At 30.5% G+C, this 25,873-nt stretch overlaps 2 protein-coding genes across 5 annotated transcripts in view; both read right to left on the bottom strand.

Annotated features, from left to right (window-relative positions):
• mv (lysosomal-trafficking regulator mauve) overlaps window positions 1–16,270 on the bottom strand; it is a 64,939-nt gene extending 48,669 nt beyond the window's left edge. For all 3 annotated transcript variants that reach the window (XM_088230852.1, XM_088230853.1, XM_088230854.1), the window contains exons 1-6: window positions 15,831–16,270; window positions 14,535–14,620; window positions 12,722–13,049; window positions 8,551–8,696; window positions 8,067–8,162; window positions 5,366–7,989 (exon numbers count right to left, since the gene is read on the bottom strand). In XM_088230852.1, coding sequence (XP_088086978.1) covers window positions 5,366–7,989; window positions 8,067–8,162; window positions 8,551–8,696; window positions 12,722–13,049; window positions 14,535–14,620; window positions 15,831–15,911 — 3,361 coding nt within the window. In that variant the 5' untranslated portion in view covers window positions 15,912–16,270. The remainder of the gene's footprint in view (window positions 1–5,365; window positions 7,990–8,066; window positions 8,163–8,550; window positions 8,697–12,721; window positions 13,050–14,534; window positions 14,621–15,830) is intronic.
• Window positions 16,271–18,106: 1,836 nt separating this feature from the next.
• Window positions 18,107–23,551, bottom strand: LOC148278803 (TBP-related factor-like). 2 transcript variants are annotated; one of them, XM_088230867.1, is made up of 6 exons: window positions 23,280–23,551; window positions 22,779–23,197; window positions 21,840–21,986; window positions 20,459–20,555; window positions 18,507–18,705; window positions 18,107–18,320 (listed from the first exon to the last, which is right to left on the bottom strand). In XM_088230867.1, exons 1-6 carry the CDS (start codon window positions 23,403–23,405, stop codon window positions 18,244–18,246), a joined length of 1,065 nt encoding a protein of 354 aa, XP_088086993.1. In that variant the 5' UTR covers window positions 23,406–23,551; the 3' UTR covers window positions 18,107–18,243. The 2 variants fall into 2 exon arrangements, 1 of the variants encoding a protein (XP_088086993.1); XR_015823059.1 differs by lacking the exon at window positions 18,107–18,320 and having other exon boundaries at window positions 18,578–18,705; window positions 20,367–20,555.
• Window positions 23,552–25,873: the final 2,322 nt, after the last annotated feature.

Here is a 25,873-nt window from a genome sequence, read left to right as displayed (position 1 = left end):
AATGATGATTATTTTAGTATATGTATTTGGTTGCTAATTATATTTTTAGTTTTATGCTGATTTAGTTTTTTGTAGTACATAAAAACGTATCTATTTAATTCGAACAGCTTCAGAGGTCTTTAGCTTCAGTTAACAAGTTGACATATTATTTATTTTTACTTTAAAATAAGCAAATGATTGCGATGGTACATTATCAATATTTCTATGATATGAGATAAATTTTCTACTAAGGTTTAAATTATGCATATTTTGAATTACCCGAAAACGAAACATTTCGCGCCCTGTGGGACAAACGGTACACAAAGTTTATTAGAAGCGCGAACAGCGGTCATAACGCTAGATGTCAAAATGACATGATGCCAACTGCGAATTTTTTTGTATGTGATCACTTTTAAACCCGAAAATTATAGATTAAAACTTGTTTTGAATACATTATGAGTTATATCATTAGAATTGTAAAAATCAATTCTAATTAAATTTTTAGCGTTATTCTCGGCTTGTGAAAATACCCTCTTATAATCTGCATTTTTAACGGGTTGTTTATATTTACTTTGAGAAAAGTTTTGAAAATAATATAAAAATCAATTAGTTAAAATAACTGCTGATGGTAAAATTATAATATTACCAAAGAACATTGACAATATTATAGAATGGCATTGAAGTAATGAGATAAATAGAAGATGGTAAAAGTTACTGCTATCTAACTAACTACGTTAGTCAGTTAGATATAATATGTAAATATAGGTTATATAAATGCATGTGGCAAAACAGGTTTTCATGCAAATCAAACGAGAAATATAATTTGTATTATTCGTATAAATAAATATTTATAATTATGACCTCAACATAAACTACAAAACATATAGATATATCGTATAGAATAGGGAATACTATGATTACCGATAAAAATATGTGAAATGGATTTAGAAAAATTGATTGTATTTTCAAAATCAATGTGGATATTGTGGAGAAATGTTTTCATACATAACTTTGAAAAACAAAATATAAAAAAACATGTCCCTAGAAAAACGCGAAAGTTCAAAATTTAACTGAATCGTGACGTATTAGGGGCGTGGCCAATGCAATGGACTGTTTTTGCGGGAATTGAAAATTAAAAATATAAAAATATTTTTTTATGCTACTAATAACTGAAAAAATATTTTTTTTACATGACAGTATTTCATAGACCCTTATTAATTTAAAATAGTAATAAAAAAGTCATATTTCCCTATTGCTTTCATATATACGACAATTTATGACAAAATAAATAGTTTTACTTAACGTATTATATTACATTACATCAAATATTTTATTGGTACAAAATATTCCCAATCAGCAGAAGTGCTGGTATGAGGGGATATATATTATGACACTTTTAAAGTATATAAAATAACATCACATATCACTCGTCACATGGGCTGTAAGAACAGTTTTTTAAGTACGTTAATGTTTTGTATATCTTTTAAGTCGTTTGAAAAAGAATTGTAAAACTTTATTGCCGTATACACTAAACTGTTTCTTTTTATGTTAGTCTTAGATTGTTCGTAAGTTAAATTAATTGATGCTCTTGTATTTCTTGTGCGTATATTGTAGTTCAATTTAAATTTAATATTTGTCTATATTTAATGGTTTTTCTTTTTAAATATTATCTTCACTTTATCGGTGTAAATTAATTTATCTAAATTAAGCATTTTTGTTATTTTATATTTATTAATTTTATTTTTTTATACTTTTACATTGTTTGTATTCTTTTTTTTATACAGAATAATGTTCCCTCACTGGGGTGTCCCGTGCCGAGGGAAACATTTTACAAAATGTGAAACATGCCTAAGATTAGCTATTTAACAAAGTTAACATAATAGTAACAATAAAAAAAAACGTTATTAATCCAATGAACCTAATTATAATTAACATAATAAACAATACAAAACTAAAATATTCATAAAAAACATAACCAATTTATAAAGACCAATAGAAAAAATTTCATAAACAGTGCACACATTTTACCTATTTGGCTTGATCCACTCATCGATCCGTGCGCAACCCACCTCCACTATCCATTTCTTAATAGCAATTTTATATTGTGGGAACTTACTAATTGTCCTTATGGATAATGGAAGTAGATTGTACACTTTAACCGAGTAGTAGGCCAATCCTCTTTGACCGAAGGTTGTATTTTTTAATTTTTTTTTTGCAGCATCATGGTGGAGTATCTAGTAACTCTTGTATTTGTAACGGAAGGTAGAGAATAATGTTTACGTGCGTATAGTAACACAGTTTTTACATAAAGTTGTTTTATACATTTGGCATTAAGATTTTCAAATATACCGAGGAAGCTAGTTCTGATTGGGACTCTTAAGATAATTTTTATAAAAGCTTTTTGTGCAATTATTATTTGCTTGATCAGTGTGTTATATAAATCTGTAGTTCTAGTATATTTATTAAAGCGCCTTATTCATTATTCTTTTAATATGTCTTACATTTTTTACTACACTGCGACCATATTATTAATCCATATTCAAAGTGCGGAAGTAAAATCAATCAAAGAGTGGCTAGATAGGAATTTTATTTCTCTTAATTTTGAAAAAACACAATTAATATCCTTTTATAATTCAAAATTACAGCCCCTACATAAAAGCTTAACATTATGTTCCAAAATAAATACCGCTTCCTTGACATATAACTGTGAAAAAATAAAATCTGAAAAGTGGGTAAAATATTTGGGCGTATCAACTTAAATAAACTAATTATATTTTTTTTAAATTTAAAAAAAACTGAGAAACACCTAAAATGATAAAATGTACCAGTTTTTTTTATTATTATTATATAATTCTTAAAATGCAATGCAGTACATTTAATAATTGTGACAAAATAGTGAATAATGATTAAAAATACAAATGATTTACTTTGGTTAGACTACTGAATTAATTGAAAACAATTAGTTGAGCAATTTAAGTTCATTGTAAATCAATTGCAGAATAGAAAGAGTCGATATTTATAATACATACTTTATGCCTTATAAAATAATGTTGATACGGAAAATTATCTTTCGACTGTTTTAAAGACACATACTTAATAAAACCAGTCAAAAATAAAACACTTTTAAAAAAATATTAAATAATTACTCAGTTATATAAAACAAAAACAAAATTCACACTCACTTTATCTTCTTTACATAAAAACAACTATTAACCACTAAATTTGCATTCTCGTTTAAGGATTATCATTTCTGATTTTATTTTTATTTTATCATTTATGCTAGAAAAAATAGAAACGAAAAAATATTGTTTATATGTTCTGTCAGTTGTCACAGATATTATTGTCAGTGATCTATGTGGGTAAATGTTTAATTTAATATAATATTTATTAAAATTATAATTTATTGTAAGCCTAACAATTTAAAAAATAACAGAAACAGACATTTAATTATGACTGATGTGAAAACAGATAACCTATTCAAAACATCTGAAATGAAATTTTTTTGTAAGAAACAAAATAACGTTTAGTTTATTAAAAATAATAAACTTTTTTCGCATAGGACCCCTCATATGGACACATATTACAACTTTTTAATATTTTTTTTATATTTCTCTTCTGATTGCACCGTAGTTGACTAGCGTACTAGGACACTTGTTGCGGACTGTTTTTCATAGATACACCATATTATCTCCTTTTACTGTACAATTATACTTTTTTTTTTTAAAATGAAAAGAAATATTAGCGTTCTTATGATTTACCCAAATATTTCAATTTTGGTGGCCATTTTCAATGAGTTGTAAATAACTCACTACTAGAAAATGGAAATCAAGTTGGGGTAGAGTGGGGTTCGAACCTCGGACCTCTGATCCGTGAGTCCGCAACACTAGCCACGGGACCACAACCTGATTCAATTTTTTTTCTAAACAAGGACACGATTTTGATGACTATAGCCGGCATATACACAGTTAAATGGCGAACTTATTGGCACTAGCAATGTCTTACAGTCTGACCAAAAAAAAACAAACAAAAAAATACAGTGATGAAAAAAATAAAAAATAAATAATAAAGTAAATAAATTTATTATATAAATAAAACACGAGTGATACTTTAATCCACAAATTTTGAATATCCAGTGACCGGTTTCATCGCTTTCGCGACATCTTCGAGACTGGTATCTTTATTAAAAAGTTAAATGTATTTATACAGAACAGAGGTAAGGATACATAATTCAAAGTTATATGTAAGTAAATTAAATAAAGTTATTTTTATCTTAAGGATCATCATCAACAAATTTTCTATGGGTTAACTAATGAATGGATATAATGCTATTTTAATGAGTTTAAGTATTTTATTTTATTTTTGGTGTCTCCGGTGAAACTTGATGAAACTCTTGATGAAACCGGTCACTGGATATTCCAAATTTGTGGATTAAAGTATCACTCGTGTTTTATTTATATAATAAATTACAATGAACTTCCATCAAGAATTTTCACTTACAAACTTAAATGTTTTAAAGTAAATAAATAAAAAGTTAAGAAAATACAAACAGTAAAAAAATATATAAGTTACGGTGTCTATTTCTTACGTTATTTACACTTTATACTTTTTACTTTTTAATTCATTCAATTACATCATACAAATATTCATTTATACTGTAGAAACATTTATTTATTAGAAAAACTTTTAACACTCTTGAAAAATAATTATTTTAAAAAATTTTTTAGGAAGTTTATTAAAAATTTTTGACTGCCATGCATAAGAGCCATCTTTGTATAAATGATTGTTTTGACAGTGGAATTTTAAATTTACTTTTATTTCTGGTGTTATGAAAGTGGCTTTTTCTTGTGTACTAAAATATTTGGGTCTTGATTTAAAAATAAAATTAAGATTCATTATATAAATAAACGTCACTGTTAGTAAATTTAATCTAATAAAAATTGGTCTACATGTTGTCAGGTAATCGGCATTTACCATTTTCCTAACACATATTTTTAAAAATTTTAAAACATCGTACATTAGTAGAGTTACCCCAAAAAATACCATATTTCAAAATTGAATTTACACATTCACTGTTAGCTATTTTATTCAGTTTACCTAGTACAAATACATAACTGCTTATTTTAGCAACAACAGTCTTTACATGTTATTTCCAGTTTAAGTGGTTATCTAATTATTTATGAATATTTATTATTATTATTATATATTTATTTATCATTTTAAATTATAGAAGTACAGGTGTGATTCTTACGAGAGTTAAAATGAATGGACTTACTTTGCATAACTTTACTATTGACTTGAACACTTTAAAAAATTAGGTCGTACACTGAAAGAAGATAACATACATACAATAAGAAAACAAGATTCATAATGTTGCGCAATTACTCACCAGATACTGATAGGTTTATGGAGATGATGGATTCCAAGATCTTGATATGGATTTTATTTTCAGTGAGTGTACACGGCACAAAACAAATACAATGAAGCAACAACTTGAGCATTTTGTAAGAGTCTCTGAATATTTTCTGCCGCACTAAATATTTCCTCAATATGGGACAGTACAAACAAAGAGCTGAGCAGGTTCTCCAAAAAGTCCAAATGTTCTTTAGAAGCTCTGAGTGATGATTTACTGTCTGCTCCAGAGAGCTAAACTGCATCTCAAAGACAGCGTTATTATGCGATCTGTTTGGGTCTTTAATATTTATAGGTTGTGACTTCTTCTGGAATGAACGGTAGGCACTTTCATCCAAAGGAGGATCTTCACTATCTGAATTTGAAATATCCTCTTCGATACTGTTAAATGGCGCATCTTTATCATCAGACAAATCCATTAGTTTAATAAATACCGACTCTTCAATTTTCAATTTAAAATATTTAAACGCCTTGTTTGTTACATCATCTAAGGATTTGAATAGCATGCGTAATGATGAAAGTGATTCTATTTCACTTGGCTTTAAAGACAATGAAGCCATTTTCATTGCTGAACCATTCGAGTCCAGCTTCGTGTTGAAAATTTCTACAATAGCCGTTATTTCTAAAATAGAACAACACTGCTTGGAAAATTCAGGCAGCGCCATAAGTTCTAAAATATCGGTTAGTCCTCCTATCTGAATGAATTCTTCGGCAAATGCGGTGCGGCTGAGTAAGCTTGAAAAAGAATTTAAACATGATAAAGTAACAAAGTAAGATGGTTCTCCATTTGTTAATAAGTAGCGTTTCTTTCCTGTCAGAAATGCCGGATATAAGATACAAAACAGTAAATCGTGTTTCACAAATTCTTTACATTGGACAGACATTCGTAAAAGATGACTCATAGTGGCGTGCAATATTGAGTAGTCCTCAATTTGAAGAAGTGGCAGATACTTGGATAAGAAAGGCCATATTGCTCTATTTTCAGGTACATCCACGATGCTCCTATTTATACCTTCTTCGTAAAAATAATTGCTTGATGAACTTCTACTGCGGATTTCTCTATTTTGATTTACTGACGAAATCAACTCTTTCCTGACACTGTCATCTGAGACAAAGTAGCGTTCGCAAGTTGCGCAAGGTTCGTTGTCTTGATAGAGTTTAATAGCGCCTAATTCTCCGTACAAAGTTTGTTCTAAGACAGAAAAGCACAAGTTAGCCAAACCGTGATGAGAGCGGACAACTCTTATCACTCTGTCCAGGAGAAAGTGGGGAGAGAAACAGCAACAAGATCCGCAAATTCTCATGCAGCGGAGAAGTTTAGAGCGAAGACTAGCACTCTGGGTGAGGATTTCATCATTCAACAGTGAAGTGAGGGTGGCGTATAATGTCGCTACACTGCATACTGGAGTTAGGCCCATGTTTCCAGAATGACAGAAACAAGTTCCGAGGATATCGTGATGATGCTGCATCATCAGCGAAACTTTGGGCCGGCACATCTTATGTCTGCTTCGAGAGCACGATGCGGAATGAACAACTTCACTTCTGACTAATTTCATGGTGCCAATCAGTCTGCTCAATAGGTCCAGTAATTTCTTCACTAAATTGATGGAATATGTTTTATCAATTCCTGGAATTCTCAAAATCAGGCTAATACTTTCTTTCAATACCTGACCTTTTCTGCAATCTCCGAATAATTTAAACTGTTCTGTAAAATTATGTATCTTATCCAGGGATCGATGCTGCATCAATAAACAGTAAAAAAATACAATTGTGGTGTAACTGATTCCAAACAAATATTTTATCAAATCTGTTGCCTCCTCGGACTCTATAGATTGCTCTTGCAATACATTGTTTTCGCCGGTGGGATAATCCGATTTTTCATTTGGTTCTTCCTTGGGTTGGAAGCGCACTGATAATTTGTATGTTGAATCTTCTAAAAGTCGAACTAACATCGGTAAAAGTCCATTGTGTATAATTTTTATAAACAAATCAGGATGAGGAAAAATTTTATCGAAAGATACCATAAGTAATTCTGTAAGTGAAGCTTTCAAATGAGCAACTTCTGGCTGTGTTAAATTAACTCGTGAAGCTGGTGAAGACTCAAACTGTAACGTACATAAGAATCTTACAGCGAAATTGACACATTGAACATTTATATGAAGGGCTTCTGAACCGGATGTATTAGATTCGGCTTTGCATAATTTATATAAAAGGTTTATTGCCATTTCACTGAACTCAAATTGGCTAATCTCCGATTTAAGGATTTCCCTATGTCTATCAGTGATATAATCCTCTACAGAAGGTTTCTTTTTCTGTTGCGATCGTCTTAATGGACTATAAAATGAATCAGTAGACTTATCATCATCGCTTCGAACAACCGATGTAAAATAGTCAAAGTCGTGTGGATTGTAACGAGCTTTCAGAGTAAAAGAGCGATTGAGTAACTCTAGTTCGTCACTGTTATGTTCTGAATCACTCGACTGGTACGAGTCTTTGTTTGTACTAACTTTGTTCTTTGAAAATAACGACCTTCTCGCGTGAGATTTCCTCAATTCTGTATTTGGATTGGAAGTTTTTTGATTTGTTTTTCTTCGACTGCGACTGAAAAGAATTAGGCAATGTTAATAACATAAATAAGAAATGCATAAAAATATATTTAAAATATTTTGCCATCTAACCTGAATTGGTTTCCACTGCGCTCATGGTGAGATCCTCCATTAAGACTTATTCTTCGTGAAAAATTTGTTCCTCTAATTTTCTGCCTAATCCAGATTCTGTGAAGGAAACAAAACAATTAAATAATTAACTACACAAATAATCATTAATGACAAATGCAAACATCATAGCACTTATTTTCATTAGTAGAATTCAAAAAGTCAAAAATTTTTAGATAATTTATTTAAAACTCTCACTGTGAACAAATCAACATCAATTTTAGAGAAGTAATTTGAATTTTTTTATGCTTTTTTGGTCTAGAATAAATTGATAATCTTTTTCAAGACCCAGACTCATTTTAGACTCTCTGTAACTGAGGACTGTTACAAGTTTTTTAATTATACTTTTTATTATACGATGGATAATTTTGACATATTTTATATATACCTGTTGAATGACCACATTTAATAAATATACTATGTATCATATCATAATCCTTTCACCTACTTATTGATAAATAGTTCGTGTATGTCAGGCTTTACTTCAGAGCGGGGTAAGTAGGGATTAGGTCCGTGACAGACTCCTCCCGACCCACTCAGCTCCCCATAAAGCCACACCAGAACTCCACTCAGTTGCCGACTGCATGATAAGCCCTAGAAATCAATACGAATAAGTTATACAATACCTGATACATATTTTATATCTTTTGTATTAATTTTAATAAACATATTATTTATAATTGGACATAAACAAAATATTGCTCATTGCATTTTTTTAAATACTTATTACCTATATTGTGTTTCCAAAAGTATCATGTTTCAGAAAAATCTATATGTTCCCTAAATTATTATTTTTTTTAACGTAAAAAAATTACATATTTTTAATTTTAAATCAGCACTAAATCACTTTTATAAAGCTACATTTTCTCAATTTAATTAATTGCTGTTTTGGGCCCTAGTCAGGTGCCACGATTCGCATCCGTAGAGAAGAATAGGTACTATGCAGGCAGCATTTGGTTTGCACTGAATAGATCTCCAGTGCCTGCTATTCCTAGTTGCACTCCCAGTTCTTTTTGAAAACTGCTGATTTTATTGAATACTCATCCTTTTGAAATACATTTTGGCTTTAAAAATATCGGTCTTAGGATTAGTTGCACAGAAAAGGTTAAGTTTAAAGTTAAATCATTGTTGCGTGTTTGTCAAAATTAATCAAATGGTTTGTATGAGACCAGTAGCTGAGCTTATTTTTTTTAAAATTACAAAAACTACTATTTTAACTTAAGTATTTTTATGGTGCAACTGGCCCTTAATGAGAACACAGGAATTTCAGTAGTTTAATAAATTATTAATTAAACTTATAATATAAAATTTAACATTAAACATATTTTTATCAAAGAAACAATATGCGTATTCGTTTATTCAATTTGTTTATGTTTTTTTTTGGCTGTTTCATTATCATTTATTGCTGATATTAAACTGTACCAACAATATTTCTTTATTAAGTACTTTTGTAGTACTTTAATTTGTGGCATATCAACAACATGTTTACAGTGGAACGGGCGGGAATATATCACTATGACTGGAATATGAACATATATTATAATAACATTTTGCACTAAGGTTATCACTTAGGTTTGTTGTATAAAAGCGCATGATTTATTTCAAATTATAATATTTTACGACGGTGCAAAGAATAATGATAAACCCCAATCATGAAGTTATTTACTTTTTCGCAATAATAATAAGAAACATTTTAAATTCAAGACTACATTTAAAAAAGGAAGCCGATGAACTTATTCAAGGTTATATAATATTATCATCACCCAATATTATACATGATGATCAGACTGCGAAACTTCAGAGGAACATTCCTCATGGTTAACTTTTTTTAAAGTCCTAATAATTTTATTTCAAAAATGTATTTTTTACTGTGAAAGAAAATAGTTATTTAAATTTGAAAATATAGTCAATCCATGATGTGTCAGACTAGCATCCCATCCACAAGCTCTTGCCTCTCTCCTACCAAGCCGCTTCCCTAGTCCGCGCCCCGGTGCTGTCCCGGCGATTGGTTGGTCAAATATGTTTTTAATCTCAATTTAAAAATAAATAAATGCACTTTTAAAATACATTAGGATATTTTTGCGGGTACATCATTAAAAATGTTCCTTTGAAGTTTAGCAGTATGGCCCTGAAAAACCGTGTATTTATGGTTCCTATTAGATATTGTAAATTTATTGATAAATGTATTTGCATGTTATTGGATTTTATTTATTTTTATAAGATCAACTTTTTGAAAACATTTTCTAAGCGAATGAATAACTTAAGTATCTGGAAATAAATCATTTGATTCAAGTAATCTTAACATAAAAAGAAAAAATAAAAATATATTACAAAACATAATAAAGATAAGAAATAAAGTTTAAAAAAATGTTTTTGACAAAAATAATATAGGTATATGGGTAAAAACAAAAATGAATTAATGAATTTTGAGTAAAATAGATTCATAGTAAAACTGTTACTAACAGTTTAGAGCGGTGTTTTTCGACTTCTGGGTTGCAGTCACAAACGAGGCAAAAGTATAAGCAAGGAATGAAAAACTGGAATACAGCTTAATTTATTTTTGTGAAACTGTTTTAGCTGTTTCTGAAGAATAAATGTTTTAAAATAACTGTTTCATTTTTTTTAGCACCTCTACTATGATCGCAATAAAAATGAACAATTAACAACTCGCCTGTCTGATGGCAAAACAATGCATCTATAAATGTATCGTTTTGCTTTAATACTGGCTCAAAATATTCTCCTCTCTGAGATCTATCATATGGTATTTTAGACTATTTTTTATAAGGCTTCCTAGCCAATCGGCAACTTGGTGTAACTATAGAAAAGTTATTTTATAAATTCCATAAAACGTTTTAATTGCGATTATCTCAGTGTGAGCTTTTTTGAGATGCATCATTTTGCCATAAGATGGGCGAACCACTAATTTAATTATAGTTAAATTCACAAGCATTTCCTCAGTCAATGCTATGATAAAGTAATATGTTTATTAAAAATGCAATACTAAAACTGCTTACATAATAATGTGATAAATAGTGACACAATTTCTGAAAAAAAATAAAATAGTAACTCTTATCTGGTAATTGTAGACGCCGTCTAAATGATTAAAAAAATACGCACATGGTAATGTCAATTAATCTAAATTAGTATGATGAAATTATATCAAAATAATTACCCAAGGTAACAAGTTAAGTTATTCGATAAAAATGCGTGTAAAATCATTATTTACATAAATAGATATGTGATTATTTTTAAAAATTTAAAGCCAAATCTGTAAAAGATATTTTAAGATCTTTTATACGAATTTGTTTCAATTTTTTAAAAACTACAGTAAGTTTTCTATGACAAAGCCAGATCTCAGTGTTATTTCTTTATTATGTTAATGATACAGAGTACCTATTATATAAAATTAAAATCTAAATAATAACATAAACACATACATACATATTTAAAAGCATACCTACCTATCTACAATTATTAACATGTTAAAATCAATTCTAGATATTTAAAATATAAAAAATTTAAGTGACTAATCTAATAAATGAGAGTAATGGAAAAATTAATAATCCTACTCACCAAACAATATAAATGAAAGAGAAGACAAAATTGACATAATAAGATAAACTCAACCTATCAAAATATAAAAATAAAATTGAGAAGGTGATGTCAACTTCTTTGGGGTGAGTAAAACTAAAAATAAAACATTTAAGATACTGAACAAGTCAGATATAGAAACAACCTCTTGTTTCGTTTAGCACGAAGACCAACTTATCATTTAATATACATTAGATATTTCTTCAACAATGGTGAATCTGTTAAAAATATTGAAATCTAGGTATTTAAAAAGCTTACGATTTGTCATCAGCTGGGTTAAGTGATCAATTTATACGCTGTGCAACATTCACCATTCTGCCTATAGGTATTTGACTTCTATATTCGTGGGTGGCATTGTTTCAATTCTCTATATATGCTTGTTTTATTGTTACATTCGCATGCGTGTTGGCCCACATTAGAAAATAATAGTATGAAGAAACGTAGCGACATATATTGTTAGAAAGAGGCAAGTTTTTTATAGACCAGGAATCTTTATATTGGATTAGCTATAAATTATTTTGACAGTTAAACATATATTTTTGAAAAATGAGACCATTTTTTGTTTTCCTATAGAGGAACAATTATGAAATATTGAAGAATTTTTTTCCTAAAAAGACTTAACATACATATGAAACAAGAGATAAAAAAAAGATAAGATTACCAATGAGGAGAAAAACAGAATCTCGAAACTCACTGTACAAGGGATTAGAGCTGTACAATGAGTTGCTTCAAGAAATAAAAGAAATAGAAGGAATTTAATTTTTTTAAATTGATTTGAAAAAATATGTTCTTGGGAAATTTTGATAAAAAATAGTAATGTTAATAAAAGTTTATATTAGTTCTTAAGATGTTATTAATAAAGCAGAAATGAATAAATAAAATAAATAAATAACATATGAAAAGAACCGTCGATGACCGGAATGAATAGAGGAGATGCGGTGTTTACTGCACAAAATATCAGAGATTGAAACCAGAAGAGGAAGACTCAATATTTGTTTATAGTTATGTAGCTAGTTGTATATACTTACTTCAACTCCTAATGCTTGAAGCAAAGCGAGGCACCTCCAAGCGGAACCTTTAAGCACGTATTTCTGCAGTGAATAGATGGACGAGGGAAGTGGAAAGCTAATGGACGGGATATTAGTGTGCGGAACTGAAACATTGTTGGCGGCCGCAACGGCTTCTCCATTGCACTTATTGGTTAGTTTGTCGCAGAGCTGGAAGTTGGAAAGGCAATGCGGAGGAGTACAGTCGTTCCTGGCTAGCTGGAGGTATTGGGCACACGAGGACGACGTCACACAGTGGACTCCACAGAGAAGCTCGCAGCCGACGAGAGTGACAATACCACCCAGTGGGCTGAAAGATAATTTTTATAAAATTAATAACCACTTTTATTTGCACCAAACAGGCCAAAAAGATCAATTACAGTTGATTTAGGCACGGAATATCTAGACTTGTGATTTCACATTATGATCCCATTATTATCTGACCATTTGAATATTATCATTTTTTTAAATTATAATTTAATATTATAATTATTTGTACAATTTTTAATAAAAATCAATGTAACCTGACATAAATGTGTCACATCGATCAATCATCCTGTTTAAATACTACATAATATGTTATCCAAGGAATAAAAATATTAGAAAAAAAAAGATAAAATAATACATTGTCGCGATATCTGTTTATAAATATTTAATTAGTAATATTTCTAACTATGAAGGTCTAAGCATCTACTTATACCCTTTTATACCCTTTCTACAACCTAAAATGAAAAAATACTTTTACATTATCTCAATTCATTATCACACGTCATAAAATCATTAGAAATTTCATAAGACTGCGTACATAAACACTGTTGAATAAAATAAAAGTAACATTTCAACTCCAAACATTTTTCATTCCGGAAATTCTTTCGGAACTTGTAATTAAAATCAATAAATTTTCTCACTAATCCTTTACAAGTTTGTACAAAAATACTTCTGCATAATATCTCCTATAAAACTAGAGTCCAAACCCCATCCTAAACCAGGTAATTTACATCGGTCTTTCTATACAATAGAAAAATGATTCATTTCTAATTGTGCGCAAAATTTGTAATGGCATTTTGTTTCTTAAAACTATTTAAAATGATATGATAGACAAGGATAAACAATATATTATTTATGTAGTAATATAAGTGAGAAAGAAATAATCACAATGCTAAAAGTTCAATGGGCCATTGATAAATTCGTATGAAATATGAACATAAGTTACAAAATAAATAATATAAAATTATTACTTTTAAACAATATTTTTTGACATTGGTATTCTACAAACAGTACCAAACAGATTAATTAAAACAAGATAATAATTTAATTTGTATTTTTAAAAAATAAACTTCTTTCAGATTGCCCATAGATTTTCAATTAGGTTTGTGTATGATAAATTTCCAGGCCAAACCAGTACGGTTATTGTACGGTTGTCCGCCTAATCATAGATGTATCCTCCATCTTTGGAGGCACCATTGAAATGTCGGAGCTGAACAACTTTAACGAAAAAACAAGTAAAATACCAAACAATCTCAAAAGTTCATAATCTGCAATAAGTGCTGATATTCATTAAACATTTCAATGGGGACTGTGCTGGAAAAATATAAGTTATATATAGTTATAAATACAAAAAAGGGTTTGTTTCAATTAATCTGTTCGGTTTTGTAACTAATTTTGGAATGGCAGTATTAATTATAAAAGTAATGTTATAGAAAATAAATCAAATTCTGGCAAGGAAACAAACTGACTTGCACGGGCAGGAATTCCTTAAGTAAACAAAATTGTAACAGAGATTAAACATTCTTACCAGAAAGATAAGATAGAGGAAACCTCACACCCATCTTTTAGTTGAGTAAGAAATTCAGCTAAAAATAAGTCTAGCCATGATGATTTCTGTAAGAAAATAGTTGAGATTAATGTTTAATCACTTCTTACAGGCTAACAGATGACAAGACTCAAATATACTAGGCAATTACATCACATAAATAATACCTAGGACTAAATATAGCTTAGTGAAAATATTTAAATAATACAAAATAAAATACTTGGAATACAACCAAGACCATGAAACAATCGAGTTATTATTGGCACAGGATTTATACAAACATAAAAAAAAAAATCCTTAACAGTGGTTTTATTCATAAGAGAAAATTTTCTGTTACCAAAATACAGACATCTTTTGCAACAAATCTTTCTTCTTTTATCGAGAGTAATCTAAAAAACTAGTACCCAACTGATGAACAACCTAACCTAACCTAAAAACTAGTACCCCAATAATCAACAAAATTATATATTTTCGATCAGAGTGGATAGAGATTAAGTGTTTGAAATGATGCAGCATATTTTAATTAAATTTTAAAATGCTTTATTTAATGTGGATTTACATTCATATTACGAACAATAATATACACATCGAATGCATACAGCACTAGCATCGATAGCGGGATAAAAGAAAGCATAAAACTCTATCTATAATAACTTTAAATAAACTGCGTTTTCAAACTTTCCTAGACTATTCATAACTGGTAAATGTGACATTAAGGATGCAATATTTCTTATCCATTTTATATCAAATAAATAACTACTAAGATAATTTATCAATTAGGTGATTAGGGAAGCAAAATAACATTTTAATCTGTACTGGTATAAAAAATACTTTCATAAATACTGTTCTTATTATCTAGTCATGTCTTCTTTATATTTTGTAAAAATACTAAACCTTCAAAACGTTTAAAGCAAAATACAATAAATTGGTGAATTGAATGCCCATTTACACAACAAAGAGAGAGATAAAAAAAAGCAAGACAAATAGTAATTCTACTTTGCAGATTTCAGGCGGCCTCCGTGGTGTAGTGGTCAAGACGCTTGACTCACGCACGGAAGGTTCCGGGTTCGATTCCCGGTGAGAACACAAAAATTAAAATGTGATTTTTCTCAAGCCTGGTTGTTCTGTAGTGTAATTCACCACTGTAATTGGGCCTCCTGGCCTGTTATGGTGCAAAAAAAATGAAATTAAATGAAAAAAAACATTTTAGTCTCATAGTTATTTATTTATTTATTTATTTGTGCTACTACTCCGGGATTATCGTAACAAAATATTTACCTCATATGTCCCAGTCTCAGCGTAGAAAAAATGGTCCCAAAATAATTTTATTTGATTAGCTGCACTCAAATTAGCAGACATATTCACAGTTCAAAATTGAAATCACTTTAAACAAATCATCATAATCTTAATATTAACGTTACTTAAGAGCATAACTTCACTTTTAAAAGCACCAAGATTTGATTACTGGTAATTACAATGGAATTAAAATGAAAATTATTTCGTTTGTTTCCTAGGAAGTGAATCCTTATCAATACACGCTGCCTCCTTAACTCCAGAATTTAACCCAACCACAACACTTCAACTACGAGAATCCTACATATTGATAATTTACTTATACCGGTTCTATGTTGGATTTAAACTTCTCATAAAATATTGAAAATGTATTTTTGTTATGGTCGAACAACTGTCACTCGCGAGGTCAGATTTTATGTCATATTGAAATATGTAGAGAAAATTCCATAGACAAATGTTTATTTTTTTACAATGCAGAAAAATATGAAAGCAGGTAATAAATAACTAAATAGCAATGGCGCCTAATTCAAAAATATTTTTCCTGTTATTTGTTTTATCATTTTACAGAACAGTGACGTCATTGACATTTTAGTATTAATTAGCAGATTTACCCAAACATTACAATGAGTTGTAAATAACTCACTTTTTTAAAATAGGGATCAAGTGGTGGTAGATCAGGGTTAGAACCTTACAGCATTAAACCAGTAATTCGTGAGTCCACAACACTAATCACGGGACCAAAACCCGGTTTAAAATAATAATCATACACTTATTACCAATATTTTTTTAAATAACAAAATCCTCACGTTCATAACTTCAGTTATGTTCACAAATTGTTTACTGTCATCAATCAAGTCCGTCGTCGATATTTGCTATATGACAAAAATTACGCAATTTGCTTCTCCATTTTGGAACTTTTTCATTTTAGATCATTTGTCAATGTTTTTGAAGTTGAAGTTTGTAAAGTTTTTGTTATTTAGATTATATAACAGGGAGATTTTACTAGAAAAAAATTACAATTTTGTTATATCTACAAAATTGTAATTTGATGATAAATTTATTAAGGTTTTTATGTCTCCATTATGGACTCATGACAGTGCATAACCTTTTTAATTACTCGACCCCTGTGCTGTGACAAAACTTTTTAAAAATACCTAGTTAATAAATATCAATATATTTTCATTTTTTCTTTTTGGTATTTCTCGTTATATTATCTTAAAATGTCAGGCAGGAAGAAAACGCCTTAATATTGTGGGACATGCTGGTATATGCTTCACAAAAACTAAATATTATTCAATTATTATAATTTTATTTGTACATTGAAATTTATATTATATTTACATTATTTTTTATTCGTATAATAAATATTCCAGTAAGAAAAATGGATATAAATTGTAAGTAGATACAATTTTCAAATGAAATACGTGGAAAATACTTTCTACGAGCATCATCAGACTGGCAAGCATGCACAATGCTGATTGGTTGTTAACTGGATTTTAAAAATTCTTGCATTAAATAAATAAACTAGTAAAAGTATATAGCCCAACCACAGTAAGAAGATGAATGGAAAAAGTAAGGAAAGGTTAACAGATAATACTGTCTGCAGTTCGTTGGGAAATTCTTCTTTGAATTATTTGAAGATTAAAGTAATCCTAGTATTTTTCAATCACAGTTAAACTCTAACTATCCAGATTAATGAGAGCCAGATTTTATTGCTTTTGAAATAATACCGTGAATTGGAATCACATAAAAAACATACTTAAACATGTCCAGCAAATTATAATATAGTAAAATACGTATATAGTTTTATTCCACTTTTATTTATAAATTTTTACCAGTGACCAGGTTTTGTCGTGACCGACATCGTCAGACTGGTGGGAGACTAAACAAATTTCTATGTTATATACAACAAGCAGGGGTTGTAAATCATGATTTTATATAATTGTGGAAATAAAAGAATTTATAAGGTAATAACAATTATAAGAATATAAGTTTTGTTTGAATGTATATAATAAAAACTGGTGTTAATTATGTAACGTTAATGTCGGTCACGACGAAACCCGGTCACTGGTAAAAATTTATAAATAAAAGTGGAATAAAACTATATACTTATTTTTATTATTATAATTAAAATGCAATTCCCCCAAGAAAAACTCAATATCTGTCCAGCAAAGTTAATTGCACAATTAAATTGAAATTTTAAACATATTACCTTTATATTTTAAAAAAGATTTGAATATTTGGCAATCCGGATGACTGGAGTTCGAATAAACGGGACTCTATCGTACATAAAAAAATCCATTGAAAATTGTCAGTAAAAATATAAATCAAATTAGTATTATAATAATTTATGTACACTTATACATAGAATTTTATTATTTTTTGACAAACTAGTTACTTAATTTTTCTTGAAGCTTCTTAATATGGGGTAAATTATATTTAGTGATTCCACAATATCATTTCTGGATTTTCCCCCTGAAATCAAAAACATTATGATATAATTCATTATATCAACAGCTCATAGTAGATTTTTCAATCGATTTCATTAAACAGTCTTATTTTCTTATAAAGATATCAATTTTATAGCATTAAATGTTAGTGCACTGATTAAATGTCATATTTTTTGTATTAGATACATAATATTTTTATTATTTTTAGTACCTGTAAAAACTATTTTCCCATTTACAAATATAAGAAGAACAATCCTTGGGCGAACGAGTCTATAAACAAGTCCGGGAAACAATTCTGGTTCATACGATGTGAACTGTCCATGTGCTTGCTGCAGAGCTTCTAATCTTACGGGGAACCTTAGGTCTGCTGTTGCCACAAAGTTTTGTATCTTAAACTCTGTGAATTGAACCTGAAAAAACCATAATAATTGTTGATTTATTTTCATTTAATTATACTTTTACAATTTTGTTTTAATTTTTTTATACAGAATAATGTTCCCTCACTGGGGTGTACCTTGCCGGGGGAAACATTTTACAATAAATATAATGTAACATGCCTTAAATTAGTTATTTAACATAATAAGAAAATAAAAACGTATTTAATCTACTTAACCTAATTATTATCATAAACACAATAAGCAATATAAACTAAAATAATCATAAAAAAACATAATAAATTTATATAGACTTGTAGACCAAATTTCATAATTGGGAAACAAATTTTGACCTATTTGGCTTGATACACTCATCAATCCGTGCGCAACCCACCTTCACTATCCATTTCTTAATAGCAATTTTATATTGTGAGTACTTACTAATAGTACTTATGGACAATGGAAGTAGATTGTACACTTTAACCGAGTAGTAGGCCAATCCTCTTTGACCGAAAGTTGTATCAATTTTAAATTAGATGTATTAATTAAAAAATTATAAAATAACTTTGTTTACCAGTTTCAGAATACCCCCTGCTACTTTATCAAGGAACTAATAACTTGATTGCCACACACATCTATCCTGACATACATTCCTAGCTTCTTCCACATTCATACATCTTGTCAACATGCCTTTCGATTGTGTCTGCTTTTGAGATGACCAGACTTCAAATTTTGGTTTCAGTTGCCACGTCTTCCTTGGTCGTCTTCGTCCTACGTTACCATTCATTCTCGCCATATATATCTGTTTAACTGTTTTTTTGTCATCCATTCATTCTATATGACCGAACCATCTCAGTGACCCTTTCTTAATCTTATCAATTATACCCGTCTCAGATTTGCACTCTCGCCTGATTTTATTATTTGTAACGCTGTCATACATTAATTTCCCACGCATTCATCTAAGAAATAGCATTTTGACCGCGTTCACTCTGCTTTCATCCTGCCAGTTCCATGTTTCACTTCCCATACATAAGTGTCAGAACTAAAACTCCGGTGTGCACTGCTAATCTGATTTCGGTTGACACATTCAAATACCATAATTTTTTTCTTACTTTTGTTCATCACCAATTTGCTCTTCAGGCATACTTCATACATTCTAGAGACTATTTGTTGCTAATTTTCCTTGCTACTTGCTGAAAGAACTAATTATTTAATAAACGATGTTGGGGTAATTTTTAAAATCATTTTGTATAAAATGACAGGCACTGTGGCACAATTGGTAAACCTGTAAAACTAGCATCGCGAGTTCGATTGCCGCCAGTTGCAAGAGAAAAATCCAAAAGGATAGAATGAGACGGCCAAGAAAAAAACACAATCCCAAAATTGCATTATGTACAAAGTTTTAAAAATGTATGAAAAATGAAAAAAAATTGGATGAATCTAAAAAAAATGTTATGTTTACTGTAAAATGATATAAATACATATGTAATTTAAAACATTCAAGTTTGTGAGTGGAAATTCTGAATGGAAGTTCATTGTAATTTTTATTTTTGAATAAATATGTAATTAAAGTAAGTGTAAATTTTAGTTTATATACAAATGGTAATATAAGCTTACTTAAGAAATAAATAAATGAAAAATGTATTTAAAAAAAAGATTAGAGAGAAAAAGAGGGTGTTGTGGTGAATTTTTCATACCTTTCTTCAATATTCTCTGTTTCCCACCTACTGACAAGTCTCTAAAATAGAGGCTTAGCGAGTTACTCATTTTTAAAAAAAGAAATACTAACTGGGTAGCCCAACTTTTGGATAATTCTTGAAAACTTTCGAGCGGCCAGTAAAGAATCATGCTCATTTTTAGCACCTGTGCACACCAACTTTCCTGACCTGCAAATCATTTTTTTAAAACTTTATATTAATAAATGTATATTATGAAACTGCTTATATATAATTACATGTTATTATTTTATTCAAAATGTTTATCGTTTTTAATTTATTTTAAGGAAAGTCCATAATTAAAGGGTACTCGCAAAGTTTTGCTTTTGACCTAATAAAGCTCAGCCGAAATCAAGTGAGGGTTATCACTATAGCCCGCCCAGGGCACTGCAGATTAAACAAACACCTTGCTAGAATGAACCCTTCCGAAACTTCTAGATGTAGGTTCTGCAGTGCAGATGGGAAACACCTATGCACATTTATTTATTTATTTACATACATAAGATTACTGTACATCATTTGAGACATAAGTCCCAACTTCATGGGACTAAAAGTCCTGTGTTGAGATGGGACTAGCAATTAGTTAACACAGACGCATGAGTATATCACCACAAATATAGGATCAGAAACATATTAATTTTTTAAATACATATAAATATATGGCACATCAATATGGTAAACAGCAAACTCAAACATTCGTAAAATCATCAAGGCCTTTCCTACTCAAATTCCTCTCACTAAGGAAAATCTAGTTCTTAACTACTTTCTTAAACATTTAAGTTTGTAAGTGAAAATTCTTGATGGAAGTTCATTGTAATTTATTATATAAATAAAACACGAGTGATACTTTAATCCACAAATTTGGAATATCCAGTGACCGGTTTCATCGCTTTCGCGACATCTTCGAGACTGGACTTCGAGACCAGTCTCGAAGATGTCGCGAAAGCGATGAAACCGGTCACTGGATATTCCAAATTTGTGGATTAAAGTATCACTCGTGTTTTACTTTCTTAAAAATAGTTTTTGTCCTTGAGAGCTGTGAGCATTCTATGTGAATGTGATGCTTTACATCATAAAAGGAGCCTCATGCTCGGGGGACCACTGATTAAACCTTAGGATGTTAAAGAGCTCGCCCCCTACCTAATAGCCTGATACTTTACGGATCTGGGCTTCGAGGGGAAAATTTAGCAAAATGTAAACTCTCGTCTTACACACAGTAGCCAGGCTCTTTATAGACCTGGGCTTGGAGGGCCAGTACTATTCACGGGGACCCGTCACAATAGATCTTCACAGGTCGCAGTGACGTCAGGAGCTTGCATAGCACTGACCCCCACCACTAAGAATAAGAAGAATACTTTATGGGTTTATTTATTATTTTACAAAAGTGTTTTAAATTTGAAAGCATGCATTTATTCAAATGTAGTATGTATTTTAAAAAGGTGTGTAAATATTTACCTAAAGACTAGAGCCGTTGCTCTGGGTTCTAAAATTCTCATAACAACTCCATGAAATCTAGAAGGATTGTATTCTGAAAATCTAGTGCGGCAGTATATATCTAGTAATTTCAACTCACAGCACAGATTCACGGTTGATACGCAATTCCTAAAACAGAAAAAGTTTTTATTTAAATCTTCGGAAATTATTAAAATACAGTTAGAAGCTAAGAACATTTTCTTTAATGTTTTAACTACTGTACTTAGTTTTAATATTTTAAAAAGGAATGCCCTAGCTTCGATGAAGCATTATTTAAAAGCTATGCGAACGCGCCTGATACCTACGTAGATACCATTACAATAATCTACTCTAGACACTTCAAACGCATTTATTAATTGACAATTTATTCTAAGACCACTTGAGTTTATTTGAAAGCACTACTAGCTTCGGTAAGCACAGATCCTTCTATCTACAGGTGTTATCAAAAACTTAATAATAACACCTGAAGATGGAAGGATTTGTGCTTTCCGAAACTAGTAGTACTTTAAGATAAACTTAAATGGTCCAAGAACAAAGTGTTATATTAATTATATATTTAGCTATGCATCTATTTCAGCACGGAATTCCCACTAAAAATTCCTGTCCAAATTTAAAGTTAAATTTACTTAAGTCCGATTTTATAAACATCTGTAAGTTAACATGATATAATTTTGAACTAATATTTGGTATACCGGGCGATTATAGCATATATTTTAAGATTTAAATGTGTTTTTAATATCCCTCAATGACACATATAATGGCATGTAGGAGGCACTTACTTGAAAATGGTAAAAAATACTCACAGAAATGGGTTGAAAAAGTAAAAAGTTAAATACTACAAAATTCACAAAAGAAAAGTCAATAAGTTGGGTCAAAGATCACACTCATGAAATATAGAAAATTTATACTTAAGTAACTCACTGTAGTTTTATACTATTTTTTGCTTGATCCGGGCCACTGGCTATAGGTGTCTGTGCCACGAGAGAGATGTGCGGGTTCTGAGCCCCGCGGGAAGGAGTAAAGGCACTGTGAGTCGGTGTGAATGCAACGTCCCCACTTATCCTACTGTGTGATGGAGTCTGAGGAAAGCGCTCAACAATATTACTACAACTATCACTAACCCTACTAGAGTTATCAAAAGTACTAAGGACAGTTTTCGAAATTTCACTAAGCTTCAAATCAGTTTCCACACTTTCAGGATTGGCTGTGGCGGCACAACTGATAACACTCGACCGGAGAACATTTGGATCAGGTGAAAACGACGAAGTGGGTTGAATGCACGACTGTCGGGATGATCTTTCTTTGGCCAATGGAGAAGGAGTAGCGACACGTGCAATCACCTAAAGCAAAAAGGTAATCTATTAACAAACATGGCATTCATTCGGTAGAATATTCAGAGAAACGATTTTTAAAAAGCCTTACTGGAGATGGTATCGGTCTTCCCGGTGAAGAATTATGCCAATCGGGTACTGGAACAGCGGGCGTTATGCGTTTCACAGGACTCGTCGACACACCTCGTAACGGGGAGTCGAAATCTTGGATATCCATTTGTATTCAATATGTTTATATGTGAAACTCTAGAATAATGTTGGATTAATAAGTTTAGGAAGTTAATACGTTAGTTGAACAAATAAATTATTCGTTTAACGTTGGGCTTTCCATTTATTATATTATTAAAAAATGATATATTTTAAATTTTACACGTCACAAACGGCAACGCAACATACAATATAATCGACGCACGAAATGTTGACCTAATTTTGACAGCTGTCATATGCATAGATTATTATTTAATAGCAAAGGTAATATTAATTTGTTTATTCCAAAGCATAAAGATTTGATTCCCAGTTCCTACGCTGCTTTTAAACAGGCACGCTACCTCTACTACCTCAACTCGACTGAGATCTATAAAATTGTTCTCCCACACAATCTTGATAGATAACAGGCGGCCTCCGTGGTGTAGTGGTCAAGACGCTTGACTCACGCACGGAAGGTTCCGGGTTCGATTCCCGGTGAGAACACAAAAATTAAAATGTGATTTTCCTCAAGCCTGGGTACTCTGTGATGTAATTCACCACTGTAATTAGACCTCCTGGCCTGTTGTGGTGCAAAAAAAATAATGTATAATAAAAAATAATGTAATAATGTATAAATTTCTGACGATGAAATTAATTTTTCCATCATATTACAAAAATAAAGATAAGTTCAAATTATTCCGTTTAACAAATCACAACTGGGATGGAGAATACCTTAAATAAGGGAATATGGAAGTCTAGGCATTTACGGAGCTTATGATCTGTCATTGGCTGGTTTAAGTGGCCACTTTACACAGTGTGTAACATTCACCATTTCGCCTATGTTTGAACATCCTTATTTCTTAAATTCCTTCATCTTTTGATTTTATTGAATTTTAAGAGCTGAAACCTTTATTGTTGAGAAGAGATTCATCTCACTGAATTATTTCACATACTAGGCCTGAAAACAATTTTCCAATTTTTAAACTTCCTCTTGGACCAGTTGGTTTTATTACAATATTTGAGTGGCCACTTAAACCAACCAATGACAGGTCATAAGCCTTGTAAACGCCAAGACTTCCATATTCCCTTATTGAAGGTATTCTCCATCCCTGTTGTAATTTGTTAATCTTATAATGACTCTCGAGGGGGTGAAATCCAGTCTTTTGTCTACAAACATTTGGACAAACTCAAATATTGTTATTCCGTTTAGTTGCGGTTATTTCTTGCAATTTATTGGCAATTTTGATGGAATTATATTGAAGGTACCTATTTAATGTTTAGACTTAGTGGCCCCTTAAAACTCTATAACATTCATGATCCTACTGTAATTACTTGGGTAGTGAATTATTTAGTGAAAAATTTAATTTATAACTATTTCAGATTAATATTTTATTTTTACATTTTTTTACATAAATAATTTAAATTACAAAATATCCTCGTATGAACATTTTGCTGGGATCTCCTCTTGTAACCGCATGATCAAAAATGTGTCAATGACTTTTAAAAAAAGTCTAAAATCCATCAGTACCTTCATAAATTGAAACAATGCCTCAGATGGAAAATTTTAGGGACATCAAAATATCACTCGAAAAATATTGTTTTCGTAAATTTTAGGGGGTTCACCATATATGCCGTGCAACCTTTTCAGCCCACTATATCATAGAGGTAGCTACTGACTGTAAAAGAGCAAAATACACAGTTCTGAAAGTGTGAATGTCAAGGATGTTCCCGAGCAAGCAGAATACATAACACAGCTTTCTTAATCTGGAAACCAGTGATCGGACCTATGCCTCCCACCGTAGATATTTGACAATAATTATTCCCAGATATTTAATATAGTCCATTGGTTTTAAAAGGTGGCAGGAACAATCAGATTTTATTTCCAGATTAAGGTGGCATTCGAGTGATGAACTGTTACTTATACTGAACGTGATATATTTGGTTTTATCCACATTCATGGTAAGTAGATTATGTCTAGCCAGGTTGTAACCGCTCTCATACCACAATATTATTTTGCATTGAATTTGAACATGGCAATAGTTTTATGGTCTTTCACGTTTTCTGCATCCATTAACATTTCCATAGTATTCATATTTTTAGCTTTTATTTTGCCGTTCGTTCATTCCACAAACCCAAATTATTGTAAATCCCCTTTTTCAATTTTGTCATTAAAAAAAATTTCAGGCTTGCGTTTTGTACGAATATCTACTTACGCAAAAGTAAATACATATTTATTATTATTAGGATAACCCCATTACAAAACTCCTTTTAGCTTTCTGGTTTTTTATTCACTTATGGCACGCCACTGATCATTTCAAGAAAATGCAAAAGTAAGAACTTAGAACATCAATTTTCAGTATTGTAACTATGTTTATGATTCATCAGCTGCAGAGAATTCGTTCTTACTTGTAGATTAAAATAATATGCATGTTCGCCATTTGTTAACATGAACCAATCAAAATTCAGATATAACATCTGTGCTGCAACCATTGGTTGAAC

This window comes from Micrasema longulum, unplaced genomic scaffold, assembly GCF_059751315.1.
Source record: "Micrasema longulum isolate JH-2025_06_02 unplaced genomic scaffold, ASM5975131v1 h1tg000824l, whole genome shotgun sequence".
Lineage (NCBI taxonomy): Eukaryota > Metazoa > Arthropoda > Insecta > Trichoptera > Brachycentridae > Micrasema > Micrasema longulum.
This window is presented reverse-complemented; position numbering and strand designations above follow the sequence as displayed.